We start from the raw sequence: 22,648 nt of genomic DNA on the forward strand, positions 1-22,648 counted from the left end.
CCTTAGGGAGAGCAACAGAGGAGGGATCCCTCTCCCTTCAATATACTGTATTATGAAATATAACTATGGGTTAAGCTATCCAGCAGTCTGTAAAGTAATTCAAATTAGCTCCACATTTACCACCTGCAACATTAAAGTCATGCACACATTAATGTATCAATAATTATAATTCAATAATTCAATATTAATTATTCGGCAACGGGCCATTCTGCATAATGAGTATTTTTACTTGTGGTACTTTAAGTGTATTTTGTTGCAAATAATTTTGTACTTTGTGTGTATCTGTATACACACAAAGTACACACACACACACACACACACACACACACACAGTCAAGAAATAAAAAGCAGCAAATGTTCTTGTGTCAATTATACGATTCCCTCTACTTTAAAGACAGCAAACATTTATTTATACAATGGGGAAAGTGATATGCGTTCTAATTCATTTCAATATGGATTTCTTGTCTCAAGGCTATTTTCTGTAACTGGTTGGAAAAACTTTCTTGCTCAGTGCAAATTTTCATTCAATTAGATGTAGGCAATTTGATGACTCATCATCCTCCACATACTAATACAGGATCTGCATTGGAGTACTTTTGTATATTGTGTGAGTAGTTTCTGTCTTTATCTGGCTGGATGTCAAACAGCCTGTCAAATCAGTCCGTCTCTGTTGTCTGTTTCAATTTTACAGTACAATAGTCAAGGTTATAGTCCAAATAAGAAAATGTAGATGGAGCAGCAGTGTATTTATATTATATTATACATATATATATATATTTTTTAAGTTGATTTCTTTGGCTTTCTTCTAGCATCCTATATTTGACAGAGGACAGTGTGGAAAAGAGGGAGTGAGAGAGGAGTGTGACATGCAGCAAAGGTCTCATAGCTGTAATCAAACCCCAGACGTCGAGGTTGTATTGCCTGCTCTGTAACCACTGGGCCACCAAGGCACTCGAGCAACAAAACATCATACATTTGAATGATCTGACATGAAAAGCAGACTATTTTGACCTCAGTAATTCTTTAATTTTCATAAAATGTTACATTAAAACAAGCAAGAAGCAATAACTAAGACAAACATGGTTATGCGTTTGACAATATAATTAGTATTTACAGAAAGGCAACTTACAACATCACATAGATGGATAAATGAGTATCCACGTGATGCAACAAACACATTTTAATACAAGATACTGTAGCTGTAATGGTTTGTATAAGGAGTAGATCTTAGTGAAAATATTGTTAATTTTCATTGCATTGTAATGAACAATAATACACAATCAACATCACATAACAACCCACATTTGCATCCACTGTAGATTAGCAAATGACACAACTTAAGCAATGCTTTGAAGTATCAGTGTTTGTTAGTCATTTTAGAACAGTACAAGAGGATAAAATGCTGATGTTTTCCTTTAATATGCCGCTAGGCTGTTTAATATAAAAAGCAAAGACTGGTCATTTTCACCAACATCATGTAAGGCATAAATTAATGTATTTATGCCTTACATACAATTTGCCTGAAGTCCTCAATTTGACTTTGTATGATTAAATATCTGGTGATATACAATTCCCGTATAGCAGCCTTAACTATATCCAAATTACCGCCACATGACTTTTACAAATGGTTACTCTGTGGTAGGAGAAATTGGTAAAGGCTTTTATTTTTGTTTCCAGATAAAGTCCTAAGTGGAAAAGTCTTTGGAAATGGCCTCTACAAAGTTGGGTGCTGACATGAGGATCCCAATGGTGCAGAGGATAGTGAAGAGTGAGAAAGCCATGAGACAAAGCCTGTCGATAACAGACGCAGCAAATTTCCACTCGTTGCACACCGACTTGTCCACGTCTTGGTCACGGAAGCGCTTGGCAATAAAGCGCACCTCCTCCAGGATCTTGGCCAGCTCTGGTTCCACGCCGCCCGCTGAGGAGCCCTGAGCTGCTTTGAGGAGCATCTCATCCTCGCCTGCTCGCCCAGCCAGCCTTGCACAGAGGACCCCGGAGTCAGGCGAGGTGGCGTTCGTGGAGTACTGGATGCTCTCCAGGCCCCGGATGCCGACATAAAGCATGTTGCCGTTGGTGGATTGGGGGGCTGAGGCGCCGGCACTGAGCTCCATGCTGGTCATGCTGTTCCGCGGGGCCTTGTTGTGACAGGCCGAGTGCAAACGCTCCTCACCTGGGCGCTTCATGCGCAGGAACCAGGCGCACCAGTTCAGCAGGATCACACGGGTCTTTGGGGCCAAACAGTAAAGAATATGGAAGAAATGAATAAGGCTCTTAAAATCAATGAACAGAGGTTACATCCACCAGAGAATATGCAGTCTATCTTCATACGTCATCCTTTATGACTAATTGTGCTTTCAATGAACCCAAATCAGCTCAATATTTCCCTTTTCCCAAATCATAATGAAAAGCTGATTATATTGTAGCCCCAGAAAATACCACTTTCTGATTGGTCTTGCGATAAACACCTTCACATCTTTGGTCAACAGTCAAAAAAGTCAAAAAAGGTATAACCTTTTCACTACAGAAGGTATTTAGCAGGTAACCGCTGCTCTGTGTTATATCATTCTTTGACTCTAAACCTTTTCATTTTAATATCATATCAGGAGACCTCATTGTGCCAGAAATATTTATAGAAACACATTAGCCAGACTCTGAGTTCTCCTGGTGGATATTTGTAACTAACTTTTTTAACACTTGAGGACCTCTCAGTACATTTCTGCCGGTTAAAGATACCCATTTGACAACACAAGGAAATGCAACTTATTCTTAATGAACCGCCGGAAGTGAAGCAAAATGGACTGTAACCTAATAAAAAATAAAAAAGCAGCATAATGACAGTTTATCATTATACTCCCCAGTTTTGACGTGTGGTTAGACGGAAATGGCTAAAGTGGTGTTAATGGGATTAGTCACAAATAATGATGTAATATGAAACGACACTCACCCACTTCGGCATCTTGCCTCCATCGGGGTCATGGTGGTGATATTGTAAGACCAGAACTGTAGCAATTACTGAGAGACCAACAATGACCATGGTGGTGGCAAAGTACTGAGCTGGAGGAGACAGTAAGAGTGGAAACAATAAAACAGATGCAGGTATTATTACGAGGAGAAAACCTGAGGATAAAGTAAAATGTTTCTCACTTTATGTGTCTCATAGAAATGCAAAATGCTACTTTTTCATTTCACTGCTTCAAATATAGTGACTCAGATCTCTATATATATCTCTATGCTGAAACTTAATTACACTGTGATGTGAGAGAACCCATAATGAAAAACGACCACACAAATTTTCACTGGTGTCTTTACACTGATGGTAGTTGACACCCATAGCGACTGCTTTTAACTGTAGCCTGGCGCTTACCTATTAAAGGCACCGAGTCCGATGTGGCGGGCATAATCTCTGCAACCAGCAGCATGAAGACAGTCAGGGAGAGCAGGACTGTAATGCCTGGGGAGGACACCAAATCTCATTAGCACCTCAAAACAAAACTGTTAAGTGGAGTGAAAAGTATTGAAATTACACTGTTGGCTGGGCCCCAAGATTCTCTGCACAAGTTGGTTGTTATAAATGCAATCAAACACACTTTTTCCATCCTTAAAAATTATTTTGAAATAATATGCAAAATAGTAAGTGCGCTATTTCGCTGAGTTTTATTATAAATACTCATTGTTTTATCTTTTCTGTTGAACATTTTGTTCCTAGTTTGCGTAAAGTCCTCCACCCCATCCCAATGCATTTGTGCTGCCTTATATTCTTATGCTATAATTTCGCTTTGTTTCAAATTGTATGCTAATCTTCAACAGTGCGGTATTGTACTGTTGTCAACTGTGAAGGAGAATTCCCCAAAAATTAGATTTGTGTGTGAACTGTTGAAGCTTATAATGTGTCACAGTCACTGACTCCATCACCTGAGAAGGTACAACCGCAGAAAGACACGAAGGTATCTTTGAAATACCTGTGAGCAGAGTTTTCACTAATGAGCTGACATCGCTAAGCCACTGGCTCTTTGGCTGTCGTACTAAAAGACTGAACTTCTCAGCAGGATTAAGAGTCACATTTTCATTAACTGCAGGCATGCTGATATACATTTGGCGCCACTGAAAAACACTTAAAAGCTGCCTCTACATTTTCTTATATGTATTCTTATATCTGTGGAACAAGGAATACCATGTGAATCATTTCAAATGACTATGAGTGGAATAAATATCCTGTATTCTAAAGAGAATGACATTTCAGTACGAAAAATCTGGTGATCCATTTTGTCAGTCTGAGCTAAAAAAATGTTCTCTCATGTGTTTATGAATGAAGAACACGTGAAAATATTTTTGCCAGGAACATTTGCTTCCATTTGAGTTTTAATGAACGTAACTTCCATCCAGTTATTCTGGATAATCAAAATCTGGATAATTAGGGACTATTATCAAAAGAAGTGAATGTTGCTGGTCAGGATTTTTTTATGTTACTTTGAAATGCTTTGAGCAACACAAACTTAATTCCATTCACCTGCATTGTACAGTGATGCAGGCAGATGTTGCAAAGGTGAAATTGTCCAAACCACTGAAAATAAAATCTTTACTATAAACATAGCTCGATACCACATGGGAAAATATGTTTTTGCTTTGTGATTTAGATGAACCAACTCTTTAAACGAATGAATACAATGAACACAGCATTGCTGATGAACCTTCTAATATAAACAACCCTTCACAACACCGATATGAAAATGCAGATGCAAAAATGAGGGGACTTTGAGAGTAAAGATTTACAAACGTAATGCTCACGACTGCCCGATTTTATTTAAATTAAATCTGGGAATAAATGCTGCCATGAAAACACACTTCTAAATGAATGTTCACCATTCTCAAATAATAATGTCACGGCGTGGCTGGGGTTGATATACTGACTTCATATACAGTAGATCTGTGAGCACATGAGCCAGCACACACACACACACACACACACACACACACACACACTTTACCAAGGGAATATAACTCATGACATATGCCTGTTTGTGCTGTGGACTACAGTATAAAAAAACCCTGTCAAACACATTTTAGGAGCATTCAAATCTACACAACAGCTTATTTTACTTCGCATGAGCAATTCTTATTTCCTCTATCTGTCTGTGAGCTATCAAAACTTCAGAAGGAATGCACACACATCTGGCTCTAAAGCACTGTTTGGTTAATGAAGGAATCCAGCTGTGACACAGGACTCTAATGATTTGAAGTAGGCACAAACTGCATAAATCAACCCCACCACTCCCACATACACACACACACACACACACACACACACCAACCCACAGATACTGTCTCCACCAAGCCCGAGTAATTTATGCATGAAATGGGCTCAAACATTCAAGTCAACTGTGACAATTGAGATAAGATTAAACAATTTCTCGGTCCACTGACAGTTAAGTGAGTCACTCAGTGCTGATTATCAGATTACTCCACAAGTCCACAGAGGAAGTGGATTAATGAAAAAACATTGTTTTTCACAGAATGACTGATTACCCGGCAGACAAATGGGCTAGGTTAGGGATTAATAGAAAGGTTGGCTCCGTGTCGAAACCACTTGGGCTATAAAATATTTGATTTAACTATTATCTCTTAGTTTTCAGCTGCATTCTTTGACCTAAAAAACACTCTCCAGTAACATGACCGGAAGCAAAGCAGCAGTTATGTGGCAACGTATCAACTCTTATGTTGTGTCAGAATCTAATCAACTCTGTGTTCAGAGCAGAGCTGGACGAATATATCAAGTAAGCTGAACACCTCCACATGGTGTTACCAATGCAATAGCAGCCATAGTATTGTGTGTGTGTGTGTGTGTGTGTGTGTGTGACCTATACGTTTTTTATTGATGAAAATTTGACGAAAAACATTGATCCCTCGCAGCTGCAGCAAAGGGACCAGAAAGAAATCATCTTTACTTTGGCTTGCAATGATTAGAAACGAATGCATCTTAAAAAATACAGTACAGACTATGAGTGCATGTACTTCAATAACAAATGTGTTGGCATGTATTCAGGGATGTCTATCACTGTGTGTATTTTAGATGCAGATCCAGATCCAACTGCAGATCAAATGAAAATAACAAATTCAGCGGACCCTTGTTGGAGGTATGTGCCATGGTTCCTCTGAATCCTTTATCCAAACGTTGATGGAGATATTTAATATTTGTTTCCCTACTTCATATAGAGAGGGAAAAATAATTGAGACAAACCTTGAAATATAATGCAATCCAATGAGACAAAAAAAGGACGGTGAAATTTACCACCAAGTTGAATCAACCCCTTGACAGCAAGTGTCACAAAGTTTGTATTTAATATAGGACAGTTGCATTGGATTGCATTATAAGGTCAATGTGCATAAAAAACAATAATCAATGAAAAGGCTATTAAATACAAATTCTAAATGGACAGTGTGTAGGATTAGGTGGCGTCTTGTGGTGATGTTGCAGATTGTAACCAACTGAATACCCCTCCGCTCCCTTCTCTCTTTCCAAGAGTGAGGTAACGTGAGCCGTGCGCCAAGTACAAAACATTGGTAACGTTGTTCGCCTCCCTAAAAAGCCCTCCTCACCATAATAACACCACTTCAGGAGCACTGGAACAGCATCTGGCAGAGCCCAATGGTTTTCCACTCTGCTTCTCACGTTACTGCAGTTTCACAAGCGTGTATGATGGCATTCAAGTGACATAAAAATGTGAAAGGCTCTCGCTATAGCCAGAGTTTGGCTTGTCCTTTCTGGGCTGCTGTGGAAACATGGCAGTGCAACATGGCGGACTCTATGAAGAGGAGCCAGTCTCAAATATGCAAATAAGGGTCATTCTAAGCTAAAAAAAACAACAATGAGTCTTAATTTCAGGTTATTATACACTAATGAAATCATGGTTATGAATGTTATATTTAATTTCTGCAAATAGATTCCCCCGAAATGGCCAGTGTGTAACTGCCCCTTTCAATGTCCAGTATTTCAGCAATGTGTGTGTTTCAAACCCAGTGAGATCTTTTCTCCAGAGTCAGCAGGCAGAAGGAAGACGAGCAGCGCCAGAGTGGAGATCAGGACACACGGGATGAGCAGGTTGAGGCCGTAGAAAAGGGTCCGCCTCCTCATCACCAAGGTGAAGGTAATGTCAGGGTACGGCTCCTCGCAGCACTCGTAGGAACGCTCGTTTCTCCGTCCTACGACCTCTGTGAGACGAAACAAAACACGGTCTACCCTGGCAGAAATGGAGTGAAAAGTGACGGAGAAATCATCATTTTGAATTTTGAATATGAATCCTCTCACCGACAAGGTCCCACTCTCCGTTGGCGATGTAGCCTGTGATGTCAGCCTCCAACATCTTCAAGTCCAGAGACCAGCCCCCGTATGTCCAGGAGCCAAACTTCAGCTCACACCTCTGGACATCAAAGGGGAACCAGCGCACATCGATTTGGCAGGTGCTCTTGAAGATCCCTGTTGTGGCGAGAAACATGTTACGTCCAAGACGGATTGCATGGGGTTCCATTTGTGCCAAAATGATGTCACATGTACACTGACTATACCAGCTGAAGATGTGACAAAACAGATATCCAACATTTTAACTACGTCTATTCAACTCGTCGACAGTGAGGACGACGCATCATGACGACAGGGAGTGAAACAAGATGACAGAGGTCCAGTCTAAAGTTGAATTGACACAGACAAATGTTTTGTCAGGTGAGCAATCAAACATAGACAGATCAGATCAGTCAAAAATAGTTCTGTCACAAGGGAAGTACAGTCCAAAGTCGAATAGACAGACAGATGTTTTGTCACATGTTCAGTCGACATACTGCAACATAATTTGGCCCAAAAGGAACCACATAGCATTGAAGAAAGACTTGCTTTGAGATCTATCATACTTCACCTGAAGATGGCTACTGAAGAGAGAGAGAGAGAGAGAGACAGAAAGGGATGGAGTATTATTCAGAGCTCTGATAAAATTTAAACTACTCTGGAATATAGGAAGCAGAGGGAAATTGAAGAAAGAAATGACAGCTAACAGCTAGAGGGGCAGCAAGAGAGGTTTTACTCCAATATCCAATATGATAATGAGAAGAAAGTGGCCGGTAATTCTTCAGGAGAGGATGGACACCAAGCTAATTTCCATCCACATTGAAGAAAGATATGAGACATCCGCAGTAAACAAGGTCTCTCGCCTCTCTCTTGGTGCCATGAAGATGATAAACCTCAGCAGGGAATGAACAGAGATGGGGAGCAGAAAATATGAAGAATGAATGCCATTTACTGCAATGAACCTCAGTGACAAAGACAAGTTATCAGGAAATGATTCTGAACGGTGGTCGAGGTCACATCTGCGTACAGTTTTACTCATTTAACGCAGTTGTGTTGAGCTCAAGCGGTGACTGAGTATTCTGGGCCAATATGGCATTCAATGAGGGTTCATTTGGAACAAAGTTGAGAGGCAATTTGCTTGTGAGAGAGGCAATCAATCCAGAAGAAATTCAATGATGGAGCCATTTATGCACATATTGATTAAGATGCTGAGGAAAGGCAGGCCAGCGCTTTTCGTGGTAGGAGAAAAGAAAAAAAAAGGGGGGGGGGGGGGGTAGAAGAGCCTGCCAGGGTGATCACCAGCTGTGCAATTTACAATGTGTTGCTGTTCATGCATGTGTTTGAGCGTTTGACATTACTGGGATAAGAAAATTTGAAAAAGTCGGTTTGCTTAGCTTAGCATACCATAAAGACTAGAAACGAGGGGGAAACAGCGAGTCTGGCTACGTGCAAAAGGTAACAAAATTCACCTACCAGCACATCTAGAGCTAACTAATTAACATTGTCTTGTTTGTTTGAAGTGGAGCTCCTAGTCAAGAAATATTCTGCCATGTAGCCCCCAATACAACCCCAAGTTGTTGTTTGTACAATTTGCACAGATTAATTAAATTAGATGCAATATGTTTGGTGACCTTTAGAGGGGCTATCAGTTGTATTTTTATACCTTTGGATAGAGCTAGGCTAGTTGTTTCACCTGTTTTCAGTTTTTATGCTAAGCTAAGCTAAGACATGATAGTCTAATCATGCAACTCTCAGCAAGAAAGAGAAAACATATAGTCCGTAAAATGTTAAACTCTTTTCCTTAGCAAAAACCAACTTGAATTTAAGTGTTAATAGATCAACTTTTTGACATAGCTAACCAGCATTTTAGATGAATTTAAGCCAAGACTAATATGCTGATAGCTTTAGGGAGCTTATTCAAAGCTCTCATCCATGAAAACACAGCAGCCGATGCTTTTTCTCACTAATCCTTCGTGGAAATCACCAACAGAACATACAGCATAATGTTTATCATGTTTATACAGCACAATAGCAGGATTCTGCTGAGTATAAATTGTATAAAATCAGGATTGTGTTTGTTTGATAATTGAGCCTCTGGCACGAACGTCAACCTTTTTTGAGCAAATTAATTAAATAACATTTTTTTACATGACTATGAATAGACTGTCAGCTATTTATTGTGGTTTTATGATATTATAATTATAATTAAGCTATAATAAAATAATGATATCTCATCGTAGTTTTCCCCCTGCATTCCTATTTATTTTGATTTATGTAACTGGGTAAAAGTTTTGTATTTCTTCCCACTTTTTTTAAAACTATAACTGTGTGCTGTATCATTAATTTTTTTATCACATTATAAATAATTTTCACACATTTACTTCCTTTGTGTATTCTCTCTCCGACTCTGCAGGTAGAATATCAGGTTAGGTACGTGGTTTGTGTAAAAAGTAGCACGTCTTTCATCTGATAAAATATAGAAAGCATTACATTGCTGCTATTCTCAGTTTAGCTATGAACATCAGGTGTTTCCCAAAAGAAGTAGCATCTGTGACTATCTTGACATATTTTTATGTGTAAAAAATAAAAAAAATAAAAACCCAGCAGAGGAAGGGAGCAATAATTTAACGTCTATTATTTTGGTCTGACTGAGATTCTGACTCTTACCTGGAGGTATGTAGGAACAGGAGCCAGAGGAATTGACCAAAATGTTGGTGTGGAACGTAGCATCAAATCTTTCATCAGCACTGTGGACAACATGGAGCTACATCAGTATTTACTGCAGAGTCATCTGTAACCAAAGTACAGCTTCAGTGGAGAACATGTCAACAAATTCATACAGCGATACAGCCTTTGCAAGAATTAATAATAAGGATACGACATACATTTGGGGGAACCAGAAACAGCGAGTGAAACTGATAAAACAATATCATATTAATGATTATAAGGTAATAATTTTCTCTTGAAAAAAATAACCAACTAATGTAATATTATTTTTATGAGCCCTTGTCAGTCACAGGTCATTAGAAGTGTCCTAACTCCCCCCCCCCCCGGCCCCCCACATATGGTGCCCTGCCTCCTTGGTATGCTGCTCTTGCTTTCTATGTGAACCACCCAAGCTTGATTGATGTCGAGTTGGCCGCTGGAGCGATCGTAAAGGAGAATTGCAAAGGGGTCCACGATGGGAATGACCTCCTCTGCAATGCTTTTTGGAGCCTTTGACAGAGCCATGAAACACTAAAAATCAGGCCTGCCCTCCGTCACCCCTCCTTCATGTTGGACTACTCTTGGGAAACAAGGCTCATCTGTTAAGTTGCCCAGAGAAAAAGTATAAGCAGAGATTGAGGTCCAAATACTAAATGGGTTTTCCTGTTTCATGGCTCTGTCAAAGGCATTCATGACGAGGTCATTTCCTTTGTGGAGGGCTTCACAATTCTCCTCTGTCTCTCCCTCCAAACCGAGAAGACATCACCAAGTCTATATAATTAGGTTTCAAAGTTTTGAAAAAATAATCAGTATTCTATGCTCTGAAAAGTTCTTCTACGATTTCCAAGTGTTATCGGACTGAATTGATCAAATTCTGATCGGTACACAAGTTATTTCACGGGGGTTAACAGCTGCAACAGCAGCAGTTTGTTTGTTAAGGTTAATAAACGAAAGGATTAAGCTCCTAAAACTCTACAGAACTTGCATGCAACAGACATGATATTATAAAGTCAAGCCTTGGTTCTCAGATAACGTGATTTCCTTCTCACAAAGTGACTGAATTCACCATTACCTATTCACCTGAACAGTTTGTGATGTTGTATACGGTATCATTGTAACCCATGAGCATCAAAACATAGGGGTGTTATCATGTTTGGTACAGGAGATTTGATGCAAAATAGAAAAATTTGGTTATGTGTAATGGCGTTTCTGTGATTGCTCAGTTTCTTAAAATCTTCCAAGTGAACATCATTTTATCACCTGGACTATAATGAGTTAGAGAAAGCAGGTACACAGCACACGCAGTGTACCAATTCCCTTGGAGATGGTTATTCAGAAGTTACCCTCATTCTCCTCTGCTACCCACAATTCACTCCCTCTAAATGAACTCCCCAGAGGTTGAGTCATGGTTGAACTGAAGTTGAAGGGGGGGGGGGGAATTAACTTCCAGCAGTCTCATTGAAAGAGTCTCAATCAAGGCTTTCCTCAGAGGGCCAATGACAAATGAAGTACAATGCTTTTCCCCATCATTAGTCGATGGGAGAGTAGAGTGCCTCTGATGTGATTTGTTCAGATAATTCTTTCAAAGGCTGATTAATGATGATCTGTACAGCATTTTCCATTAGGGACATATGATAAAATGCTCTTTCTCCCATCTTTTCTATACAAGTTTATTCATTTTAATTAATGATTTATTACTACAACGCTCTCGTCTAGACTGCAGTGAATATATTTATTAAACTGCAGAGCAACACTAACCTTGAAGTGTAACCAGCTTACCCACAGTGCAGTTGTGATCAACCTAAAAATGTTAATAAGTATATTCCCTTCCTGCACATTGATCATACTTGTACCAGATGTAAACACAAAGTTATTTTGTTCCAAAAGGAATGAGGTTTAGGTTTGTTTTGTGCAACAGCGGCATTTATTTATCTTTCATTTTCTGCTTGTGTGGTCTCTCTCTGCAGGATGTTCTGAATAAGTCCTGTGACAACATGGGGTCTGTTGCTTTGCAGACCTCATGAAACAAGAGCAGGAGCCTAAATATTTCAGCATATTCTGACTTGTTGCCACCTGAAGTTATTTATTTCATTCCAGTGGCTTTTATGTTCTGTTTGCTCAAGGCAATTTTCCACTCGGGTGTTAAATAAAGCAGTTGGCCTCTCCTCTTTAAAAGGAAAACAATGGGTTTAAACATTAAATGAGGCTAATAGATGTCTGCTGCAACTTGTATGTTGGTTGAACAAATAATATGAAAGCTCGTCTTTACCAAAAATGAAGTTCGACCTTTAAATATATGAAAGTAGTCTCATGCAAGAACCTTTTCATTTCTTTATACTTTGTACCTTGAGGTTTGATCGTACAAGTGTTCCATCAGATTTAGCAAAACCTCTAAACAGCACACACTCATTCATTGCTTGTTTCAACTTGATGAATACCACCTGCTCACGAGTAGTAATTGATCATTTGCTGAATCTAAGACTTCCTGTTCTGCTCCATTTGTGGAGTTTCAGTCACAAAACATGTGAACTAAGAGCAAATAGAATAGATTTTCACACCACAGAGCTTCAAGTCGTGATGTCAGAAATCAGCAGATGAAAACTAATTTAGCGGTGTCAGTGGTGATAGAATTAGGGGACCAAAAAAAGACATGACGTTAGAGGCCAAAAGTCACATTTCAAGCCACAATTTCTCTTACACCACTCGTTGATGAATGAATCTGTTCGTAGTGATGTGGTTCTTGCACGAGGCCCAATTCATTTTTTATATATATTTTTTACATATTTTCAACACAGAGCCAAAATAAAGAATTACTGTGTGTTTCAGAAAAATATTTTCTGCCGTGTCTAATGTATCACAGTCAGTGTCATTGTCACAATCTCGTTTTCAACTCAGGAAAACAAAATCCAAAAATGCATCATCCCTCTGACATCCCCCCCCCCCCCATTATATTGTGCAGAGGACAATGCATGCATGCTGAGTCTGACACCATGCATATCCAATTACAGTGCAGCACCAGCGGATCTGTCCTTACAATACCTGTTATACAGCAGAATGTCTGGCTTCCAAATGAGATGGTCAGGGAATCTCACATTGCTCACACCTGGATACGCTGATGGATCCCACCGGAGGTAAGAGTCATCCCAGAACTGTGGGATGCAGAAATATGATGTATTTTTCATATTTTACATAAACAACTTTAATATATCCTTTAAACCTGTAAGTTTGGCGAGCCTATTTTAGATTCACAAGAGGATCCATAGCAATAAAAGAGAAATAGGACATACGAGATAAAAGCTTTTTTTAGGGCTGCAGGGTTAAAGCCTCTCTGATGAAGTTCGCTGACTCATCCAAGGAACACATAAATTTGTACTTACGATGTCTTACATGTAGGGACACCAGAGAACACAAACAGCTGACTGGCACTGCAACATCTAGGAGACTGAAGCAACAACCTCGTTGCATCATTGTGAGCCACTATGAGCCTCCATGTACTACTTTTCATGTTACATCAGAGATGAGCTACATACTGTAGGTGTGCAGAGGGCTCTAAATAATGAACATTGTACATTGACAGAACACATAATAAACTTGCGAATAAACATGTGGGCCTGAGTATATAGGGGTTAAAATAAGTATGTTTGTTATGTAAAATAAGTGCCTTTGTTATGTAACTTACTAGAGTAGGGGGGGGGGGGGGGGGGTCAAACCTTCGCCATAATTTGTAATATAGCATCCCGGCCCACAGCAGATGTGTACACATGATTACTTGAGGTGATTTCCAGCAAACTGGGACAGCTGGTTGATCTGGCTAACACATCATATCTTGATTTTTTACATGTTGATGAAATTTTATAAGAATTTGTGCACTCAGATCTATAATACATGTTCTAGTTAATCATGGTATTCAAATAATGGCTTTGGTCAGCATGAAGAAATATAAAGGTCAGTCAGTAATGAAGGCTGAGTCAAACACATGGAGGGAGGGGAGATCACCTGTAGCTCACATGGTAAATTCAGAATAAACCCCAAAAAACCAAACTATCACTCAGCTGTCCTCGACAAAGCACAAACATGTTTAAAAACGAAACGGAAGCCACTTAGCTATGGCATTATGCTCTAAATGCTACAATTGTCAGTGTGTTTATTATTTGTTCACTCCAACACCATCCTGTATATGTATAATAACAGACTGAGTGTGTGTGTGTAATCTTACAGTCTCAAAGTGACTTTCAGAGATAAACATCTTTAGCACATTTAAACTTTCTTTCCCAGAGTTCGAACAAGTAGACTAAGCCAACACATATGCTGGATCGGCGCTAACAGACAGATACTGTGAATGCTGTCTGCGCTATCTTGCGTTCCAGAGCCGAAGTCGATTGTGCAGGGTGTGGAGTGAGAGACTGAGTGAGGATGCTGCTGTGATTCCTCAAGGTGATTTAAAACAGACCAAAGCGCCTCGATACAGCTTGCTGATGGTGCAGCAGCAGGGAGCTCGTGTCACACAATGGACAGGCTGCGATAAAACATGCAAGTTCAAACACTTCATCTCACTGCATGGAGGAGGAAGGGGCGTACTGCCCATGTGGAAGGTGAAAGGGGAAAAACTAGGTTTGAGTAGAAACATAAGAACTACACATTTATTGTGATTAGATACACAAACAGAATACCAGGATAGAGGCTTAAGTTTAAGGTACAGTTTGACAATTAAAATCAACCTACAAGCCCCTCTTAAGCTCACTTAATAGCATGCTATATCTTGTTTGTTAAATCTTACATGAATGGAAGTGTGAAAAACAACAAATTTGTGGATTTTTGTTGGGATTTTGTGCCTCACTTTTTAAGGCACATAAGTTGCAGCCAAGAATAAGTCCTACACAAAACCCCTGAAAGACGGGGAAATGGTCGTGAAGTTTAGCTTTTCTGTGACTTTACATACATTGTACAGGGAAAGGTCTTACCAGCTGTAGCCAGATGTTGGTTGTCAAAACCTGGTTCTTCTCATCCTGTTATAAAATGATGAAGTGATATTTAGTAACATTATCATTCAGGTCATTTTGTACAGGTATTTTCTCAGTTTAAGTTTTATAAAGGGAATTTTAAAAAATGCATAAACGTCCACAGTAGCTGAACCTCTCATGGCTGTGGTAATAGAAAAATAACTGACTGTGAAGCAGTGGCTGCTCGGCTATTACACTTTGAAATTAAGACTCAAAGACGTCCAAACCCAGATGTTAATTATCCAGAAATGTATCACTATGGATTAAATATAACTGGAACCCTAATTTATTCAGAAAATAACAGCTAGTTTTGACTTTACACATATTGGAATTGATTTTGGCTGTGAAGTGACAAGACAGTCACAATCTTTATATTGAGTTATCATAACACCGCCTTGTGCACATAAATGCTCAGTAATGTGAGGACAGTCATTAGATACGTACCACATCCATGATCTGCATGAGGGTAAGGCCGAATTTAACAGTGAGACTCTGAGAGTCGTTGGAGACTGGTCTCACCAGCGGGTTGTAGCCAGCCATCAGGTCCTTGTACAGTCTGCTCTGCTCTGGCCCTTGAAGAGAAACTACAGAAGACAGAGAAACCCAGACAGGAAATACTTTCATAATCCCTTCAGACAAAATGTGAGCAAGACAGACACTGTTAGTCACATCTATTGACAATTCATTTTCAATTACATTGGCAAACTCCGATATAAACAGCCATCCTGCAGCACAAACAACCCTTTTTTCTACTTTAAGCTGAACTAAATGACTCTCTGAGACTGCTTTCAGCTCAGTTTCTCTTTCTCTTTTTCAAGCAAGAGCAAAAGCATTTGTTTGGAAAAAAGAGACAAAAAGTGAATTTGACCAATAGAAAATCCAAAGAGAGGGGCGTCACAGTACTGAACCTTTTGTGATCGACTAATCTTTGTGTATCTAACATAGCATTTATACCACAGTACTGAACGGGTTTAATGCTTGTTTGAACGCGTCTGATGTTAAATGTTAACAACGGCAGGCTAACATACTCAGAGGGACAATCAAGCGGCAACCTGCAGGTCCAAAGCCAAAGTGCCATAAAGTTGCATTATTTCTGATAGCCAGCAGGGGCCTCATGAAAGATATTTGTAACATTTTGGTCGGATTAAAATGTCTTATTCAGCATTCAGTTGTACTCAGTTCCACCCTCTCATGTCACTTCTGGTTGCAAAAAGCAAGATGGCGACAGCCAAAATGCTGAACTTAAGGCCTCAATAGGTGACGTCACGGTTGCTACGTCCACTTCTTCTATACAGTCCATGTTGACAGGTCCTCTTCACGGAGCTGGCAGCCACGTTACTACAGTAGCCCAGAACAGTCTAACCAAACACTGGCTCTAGAGAGGGGCATTCATGTTTTCACACCAGCTCCCGTAGTTCTCCTACGCGCTTGGCCAACAGGGGAAGTTTCAGTTGGTTGCAATCTGCAAGCTCACGGCTAGATGCCGCCAAATACGACGCGCTGCAATCCATCCAATAGTAGATGTATTACACTCTGGAGCACAATTTAAATCTCGTGGTGGCACTAGAGGAAAAGTCAGGGGACAACCAAAGTCAGTAGACTTTATCCTCTCAGGAACATGAATGTCTGTACAAAATTGCGGGGTAATCTTTTCAATAGTTGTTGAGATATTCCATTTTGGACGAAAGTGATAAACTGACTGATATTGCCCAATAACAAAGCCCCAACACTAGATTAACCTTCAAATCATTTAAAGCCAATTTAAGTTCAAGGATGAGACTGACCCAAAGCTACAATCCCCACACTCTCACATCATTCAGTACCTTCCTGAACTCCTGGCTCATTATCAAACCTCTTTCCATTTGTAATCTTGCTTCATCCTGCAGCCACCACTCCAGCTCCCCCGTACACCAGGTGACTCAAGAAACCGCTCACTCTAGAATAATTTAGCATTTCAATTAATGTTTGGTGAGGTCTTTTTTTTTTTGTTAAATCAAAGTGAGAGTGGAATATTCTAACTAAGTCCAGGGTGGTGAAACACGATCCAAATACAATACCTGGACTGGGTTCACCTCACTGTCGAATCAGACCTGCTCCTCATTTTAACACACTCTCGTATTCCCCACTTGAGCTATGGAGCATTTTTGGCAACATTTATTCACTTCACTAATGGCCACAGTGGCCCAATGATCCTAAACAACATGAGAAGCTCATTATCCCGATGATTTGGCAGAGATCTGGTTGTCTGTCGGCATCTCCCCATTCCTCTGCTCTCTGTTGCATCCAGTTCTTTCACGCAAAAGACAGAAATATTTGCTGAAAGCTTCTCTTTGTCCGTGGATCAGTCCCCTGGAGATCTGCCACCCTACAAATCTCACCATAATCAAATTTCACCATGAAGATCAGCAAGACGAAAATGAATGTGTGTCATTGTGTTACGCTTTTTCTGAAAAACATCCTGGTACATTACTGGCTGTCAGACCACAAAACAAGCATCGCTGTTATGTTGCTAATATGTTGCTGAAAGTGAGCTGGGAGCCATCAAAGAAAACCAGAAGCAAAGCATTTCTGCCTCATAATCAATTTAAACAGCCTTGATAATGTCAGAGAGATGGACAAGGGCTTTAAGTACCCAAGACATGTGCTCAGACATTTAGACGTGCATGTATGAGCACACGCTAACACCACTTATCTCCATCTACCTCTTTATACTTCACTTTAGGGGAAGCCTTAATCTACTGGTGCCTGTAAAGTGCAGACTGAAGAGTCTGAGTCGGTGATTACCATTAAATGAACTGCCTCAATCAAAATATTCAAAATTCAGAGCAGATCTGAGGAAAATTGATGAGACACAGCATGTCTCGAAGGTTTCTTGAACTAATTACCACTTATAGGGTAACTTAGATTTTTGTTTTAAATCCAAATTTGCATGGGGCGACTTGTGATGTGTGTCCTTTGAGTCGGAGCACGGGCAGCTGTACAAAAGCCACAACAAGAACACTGTCACTCAAGTGCTAATAAAGAAACTTTTGTTGAGCTAACCAATACAGTGAAGGTCTTTGAATGATGAACTTAGTGTGACAGTTCCTGTGTTTTCGAGCAGTCTCTCGGTCTGTTTGTGTCGATCTCTCTCCGTCTCTCTTAAATTCAAATTCATAGGGGGTTTATTGGCATGAAAGTTTCAAGGACAGTTTTTGTCAAGAAATCAAATCATCATCACAATCACTTTTAATTGTTTGCCTCAGTGTAGGAAAACAATAATACCACGTTATTTCCCACATTTCTATTGACAAAAACAGCTTGCAAGTCTCCCTTGAAGCTTATCATGAGAAACCTCACATAGCACCATTAGAAGCTGCAAGAAGTTCAGCGTTGGGCAGTGTGCCGGTTTCATGTGCGGCCACAATGTGGATTTTGCACCGTCTTTACAGTGATAATCACAGGTTTTGGTTTTAGCGCACACACACACAAGGACAAGGGAGATACAACACCCAATGAACTGTGTCACTCCCACACAGTTTATACTGTTTATGGTTACCTACAGGTGACCGCCACGTGTTTTGTTCCTTACCGCTCAAACAGCGTCTGCACTGCGTATTTACAAACTCTTTCTTCAGCTTTAGCTTTCTTCAAAGATGTAAATTAGTTTAAGTGTCATTTAATGTAATTCCCATTTTGGTAAAAAGAGGTGAAACAACAGTAAATATGTAAAAAAAACAACTACTTTTTTGCCCTGAATATTCTTTATAGCTGAGATCCAGGTTGCAATACAACACTCTGAATGAATCACAGTATGTTTACATAATGGGACAGCCTCCTCCACCCAAAACACATGTGTGTCTACCATAAGCCAATAAACTCATCCGTCTTTTTAGAATATTTTTTTATTTCATAAGTTATGTTGCCTTACATTGCAAAGAGAGTGAACATTGGTAGAATCATCTTTTCAGCGGAGCACCCCTTTTTGAATTACTCAGACACCGCAAACACCCCCCCCCCCCCCAAAAAAAATAGCGTGATATAGATTTTAGGTTATATCGCCCACCCGTATACACACAGCGCTATGACTCCATATCACAAATGTCTGAGATGTAAAGTGCATTGACATCATTGCAGGGTGCAGATGGGAGATTGTTTGTCAGTTGCTACTGTACAAAATATGCCTACTGTACCTACATGAAGAGCTTTAAAGTGAGAGAAAACACATCTTGCCACCAAATGCAACCACACACAAGCACAAAGCCAATCGCTGCATCGTTACATGAAATGGAAACGCAAGTCTTGTCATTCACTTTCATACAGTTAGCCCACATTCAGCGTTGTGCATTGCTGAAAACGATGGGTGGTTTACTCTGAATGTCGATTTTGCTTTAATTCATAATGGCAGGGCAGCACTGAAAAGGTTGCGAATATAGTAAACAACTCCCCCACAACATTATACTTTCTAGTAGTTCATATTCACATATCACATGAGGTAATTATGTAGCCTACTATTGATTAAAAATAGCATTAAATAACGTTAATGTTACCAAAACTCGGTGTTTGGCACAACAGGTAGGTGATGTAATCCCATGAGCTATAGGCTTGCAAATCAATCCAGTGCGGAGCAGGTGAATTACACACATGAAACGTAAACACCCAAACGCGCGTCCTATTAAAGATTCTCCAGGGTTTATGAGTTAATTAAAGCACTTAAAGCGCGCGCTGACAGCCTACCTTTCACCGTGAAGGCGGTGACTGCGAGAAAGAGCAGAACATTCAGTGAGTCCATGTTGAGCCGAGCGAGGAGCGCGAGCGGAGAGTTTCATCTGAACCTGACGGGATGCGGGGCTGATGATATTGTATGCGTGTGTGTGTGTGTGTGTGTGTGTGTGCACCAAATAACTCCTCCTACTTATGAATAGCTCTCAGATAGGACAGCCATCAGATTTGTTGTAGCATCAACACTCAACAGTAGGCTAGTTGTCTCACTGATTGCCAATGCGACTATTGATAGAGGATGACAGTCGGCCTATATATACTAAATAGACCAGCCTGTGTTTAAAAACGTTCAGAAATGTCGATTTCATCACCACATATGACTACTGTTGGTACAAAGGCATGCTTTATCTAGCAGTCACGAACTAAAGCACCCATCTATCTGCTTGCCCACTGCATCGTTGTCCCTATACTTTTCAAAAAGAGTTCAAATAGTTTGAAAGGTGATGCACGGGGAGGCTGAAAAAGTTGTACAGTACCACACTGAGCCACAATCAAGGAACTTTTTTGCAAAACAAGGTGACATCTGCTGGTCACTGACCAGAATTACAACTGTATTTTGAATTTAGCAGCTCAGACTGTTATGTGGTTCAAACTCTTGGATCTCATTTTTGACCAAAGTTCTGAAAAAAAACAAAAAAACAATCTATATCAACAATAAACTATGCAAGGAGCTATTCCCCCTGGGTGTTTGGGTGTTGCATAGGTTGGAAATCCATGCAACATCCACCCCTACAGCACCAGTATCACCGTACGGCCTGATAAGAGACCCACAACCAATCCCAGAATATAAAGAGCATAAAAATAAAAAACTAAATAAAAAGAATACATCAAAAACAGGTCTCAATTTGTCTATGTTTGGTGTAAATTGTGATATCTATTAAGACTTCTGGGGACATGCAGTAGTATGTCTACAGTACTCTGGGGTAATAATGTGAAATATTCATTTTATGACGCAATAAAGCATCAAAGATAACATAAGAATATCGCAGCAAAAACAAAAGTAAAATACTTAAAGACCCCAAAGGACATCATATATACACATAAGTAAATGTGTATTTTTAGACAACTATAAGACTAAAAGTACATTCATTTGATGCATTTTATGAAAACTCAGAGTTTCTGTGTCTTGAACAGCTGCTGAACTGTGTTTACATGTCTACCCTCCACTGCAAGTGCATGAGCTGATATCTGCATCAACAGGCTGTACCTGAAGATAAACACAAACATAAATGTCCTTTGCTCCCTGACGTGTTTGCTTTGGAATGTGGCGGCTAATTAAATGGCGCAGTACATTCATGCTAGACAGGTTGAAAGGAGCTGATTAACAGGCATGTCGGCTGTATGTATGTGCGCTGCATGTCAAATGACATGCTTCATTAGTCACGGGATACCTACACTGATGAATACATTTCATCACGCTTTTATCAGTGTGTCAGAGAGCTGGGTCCAATTAAATGAACACACAAGTGAAATTGCCATTGGACTTTGAACAAACTTTGGTAATTATTTAAACACAACATGACCCATCTGGTTAGGTTAACACCAAAATCAATTGACTTGGAAAAGCTCAACCGAGATTTATCGTCAGGTGAGGTCAGAAAGGTAAAGAGATTGTGAAGTAAGAATGAATTGATGGAGGCTGCATTCATGTAGAAATTAATAAAAAGTGATGGAGGCTGCATTCCTGTAGAAATGAATAAAAAGCTGTCTGTGCATATGAGCTGAAACTGGAAGACCAGCTTTTGGTGCTTTTATAGCTCCTCGGAGACCAAATTTCATTTTCTATGTTTGTTTTCAACTGAACTGCACACAACAGATGGTTGCATCATTATTGATAGCGTTCCCCCACAACAGGAGGCAAAGTCTCGCTGGACTAATCACATCCTCTAATTAAAAGACCGGAAATATTCCATACATATTCAAGGTTTTTCTTTTTAGATTTTTATTTTTTTTTACTCTTTCTTGAATAATGCATTCTTTGAAAAGCCCAAGATTCAATAATAGTTACATTAGTAACTATGTAGTAACATGTTACATTTGGAATATTTTTTGGTGCACTCAACAACAAAACATATATATAATCACTTAGCACGTACAACAAAACACACAATTACAATAAAGTAACCATAAATACAAAAGTGCAACCAGGTGGCTCATGCCCTTAAAGTGACAAGTGTGCTTGTTTACACATCCTTTGAAGGGTGCAGATTGCTTCAGGGTAAGTGCTCGTGAGGAAGTGAAATGTTCTAGTCTTACTACTGCACAGTCTTTATCCTGAGGGCAAAAGACTGAATGAAAGGTTTGCAGGGTGTGAGTAGTGCTCTAAAATATTCAAACCTTTCTGCTGCATGCAGAAGCGTAACTTAGTTATAAATGTTGTACATAAATAAGTAAATAAATTCAAATGTTGGGGCCAAAGGTTAGTTGACAGACAGAGGAGCCTTTTGACATGACACAGTAAGAAAAGCACTGGTGTAAATATAAATTGAGTTTGCTACCCCAGCCTCCACGGCTAGCTCTGAACCACCAGAATACTAATAGACATTTAATGTTTAATTAAAATCAATTTGTAATATGAGAAAGTTTTTTTTTGTTTTTTTTAAGTTTAAAAATCAAATATTAAGCAATCTATTATTAAATACACTCACACATGTATTTTCTATTATTTTTCTGATCTGCCTGTTTTATTAACACTTGAACCATGAAGTCATGGTTGTGTACACAGAATTTTCCGATTCGCCTACAAATCATGACTCCGGGTTAACTGCGCCCTATCCACTTCTAACTCCTCTGCTGCAGTTTGATTGGTGGATCAGTCGAAAGGGGCGGGAGCAAGGCAGAAACA

At 39.7% G+C, this 22,648-nt stretch overlaps 1 protein-coding gene across 1 annotated transcript; it reads right to left on the reverse strand.

Moving 5' to 3' along the window:
- Positions 1-1,002: 1,002 nt before the first annotated feature.
- On the reverse strand, positions 1,003-19,883 carry chrna7a (cholinergic receptor, nicotinic, alpha 7a (neuronal)). The gene is made up of 10 exons (XM_031848649.1): positions 19,759-19,883; positions 15,487-15,626; positions 15,004-15,048; positions 13,082-13,191; positions 10,004-10,083; positions 7,307-7,474; positions 7,015-7,209; positions 3,368-3,454; positions 2,948-3,057; positions 1,003-2,228 (listed from the first exon to the last, which is right to left on the reverse strand). The coding sequence occupies exons 1-10, from the start codon at positions 19,811-19,813 to the stop codon at positions 1,686-1,688; spliced, it is 1,533 nt and encodes a 510-aa protein (XP_031704509.1). The 5' UTR covers positions 19,814-19,883; the 3' UTR covers positions 1,003-1,685.
- Between the last annotated feature and the right edge of the window lie 2,765 nt (positions 19,884-22,648).

Source organism: Anarrhichthys ocellatus, unplaced genomic scaffold (genome assembly GCF_004355925.1).
Source record: "Anarrhichthys ocellatus isolate YVR2014 unplaced genomic scaffold, GSC_Weel_1.0 scaffold8, whole genome shotgun sequence".
Lineage (NCBI taxonomy): Eukaryota > Metazoa > Chordata > Actinopteri > Perciformes > Anarhichadidae > Anarrhichthys > Anarrhichthys ocellatus.

Excerpts from the sequence above, each read along its gene's own strand:
- chrna7a (XM_031848649.1), bottom strand. The coding sequence starts at position 19,813 with ATGGACTCACTGAATGTTCTGCTCTTTCTCGCAGTCACCGCCTTCACG. Across the intron at positions 10,084-13,081 it reads GACATTCTGCTGTATAACAG|TGCTGATGAAAGATTTGATG; the intron begins GTATTGTAAGGA and ends TGTTGTCCACAG. Across the intron at positions 7,210-7,306 it reads CGGAGAGTGGGACCTTGTCG|AGGTCGTAGGACGGAGAAAC; the intron begins GTGAGAGGATTC and ends TTCGTCTCACAG.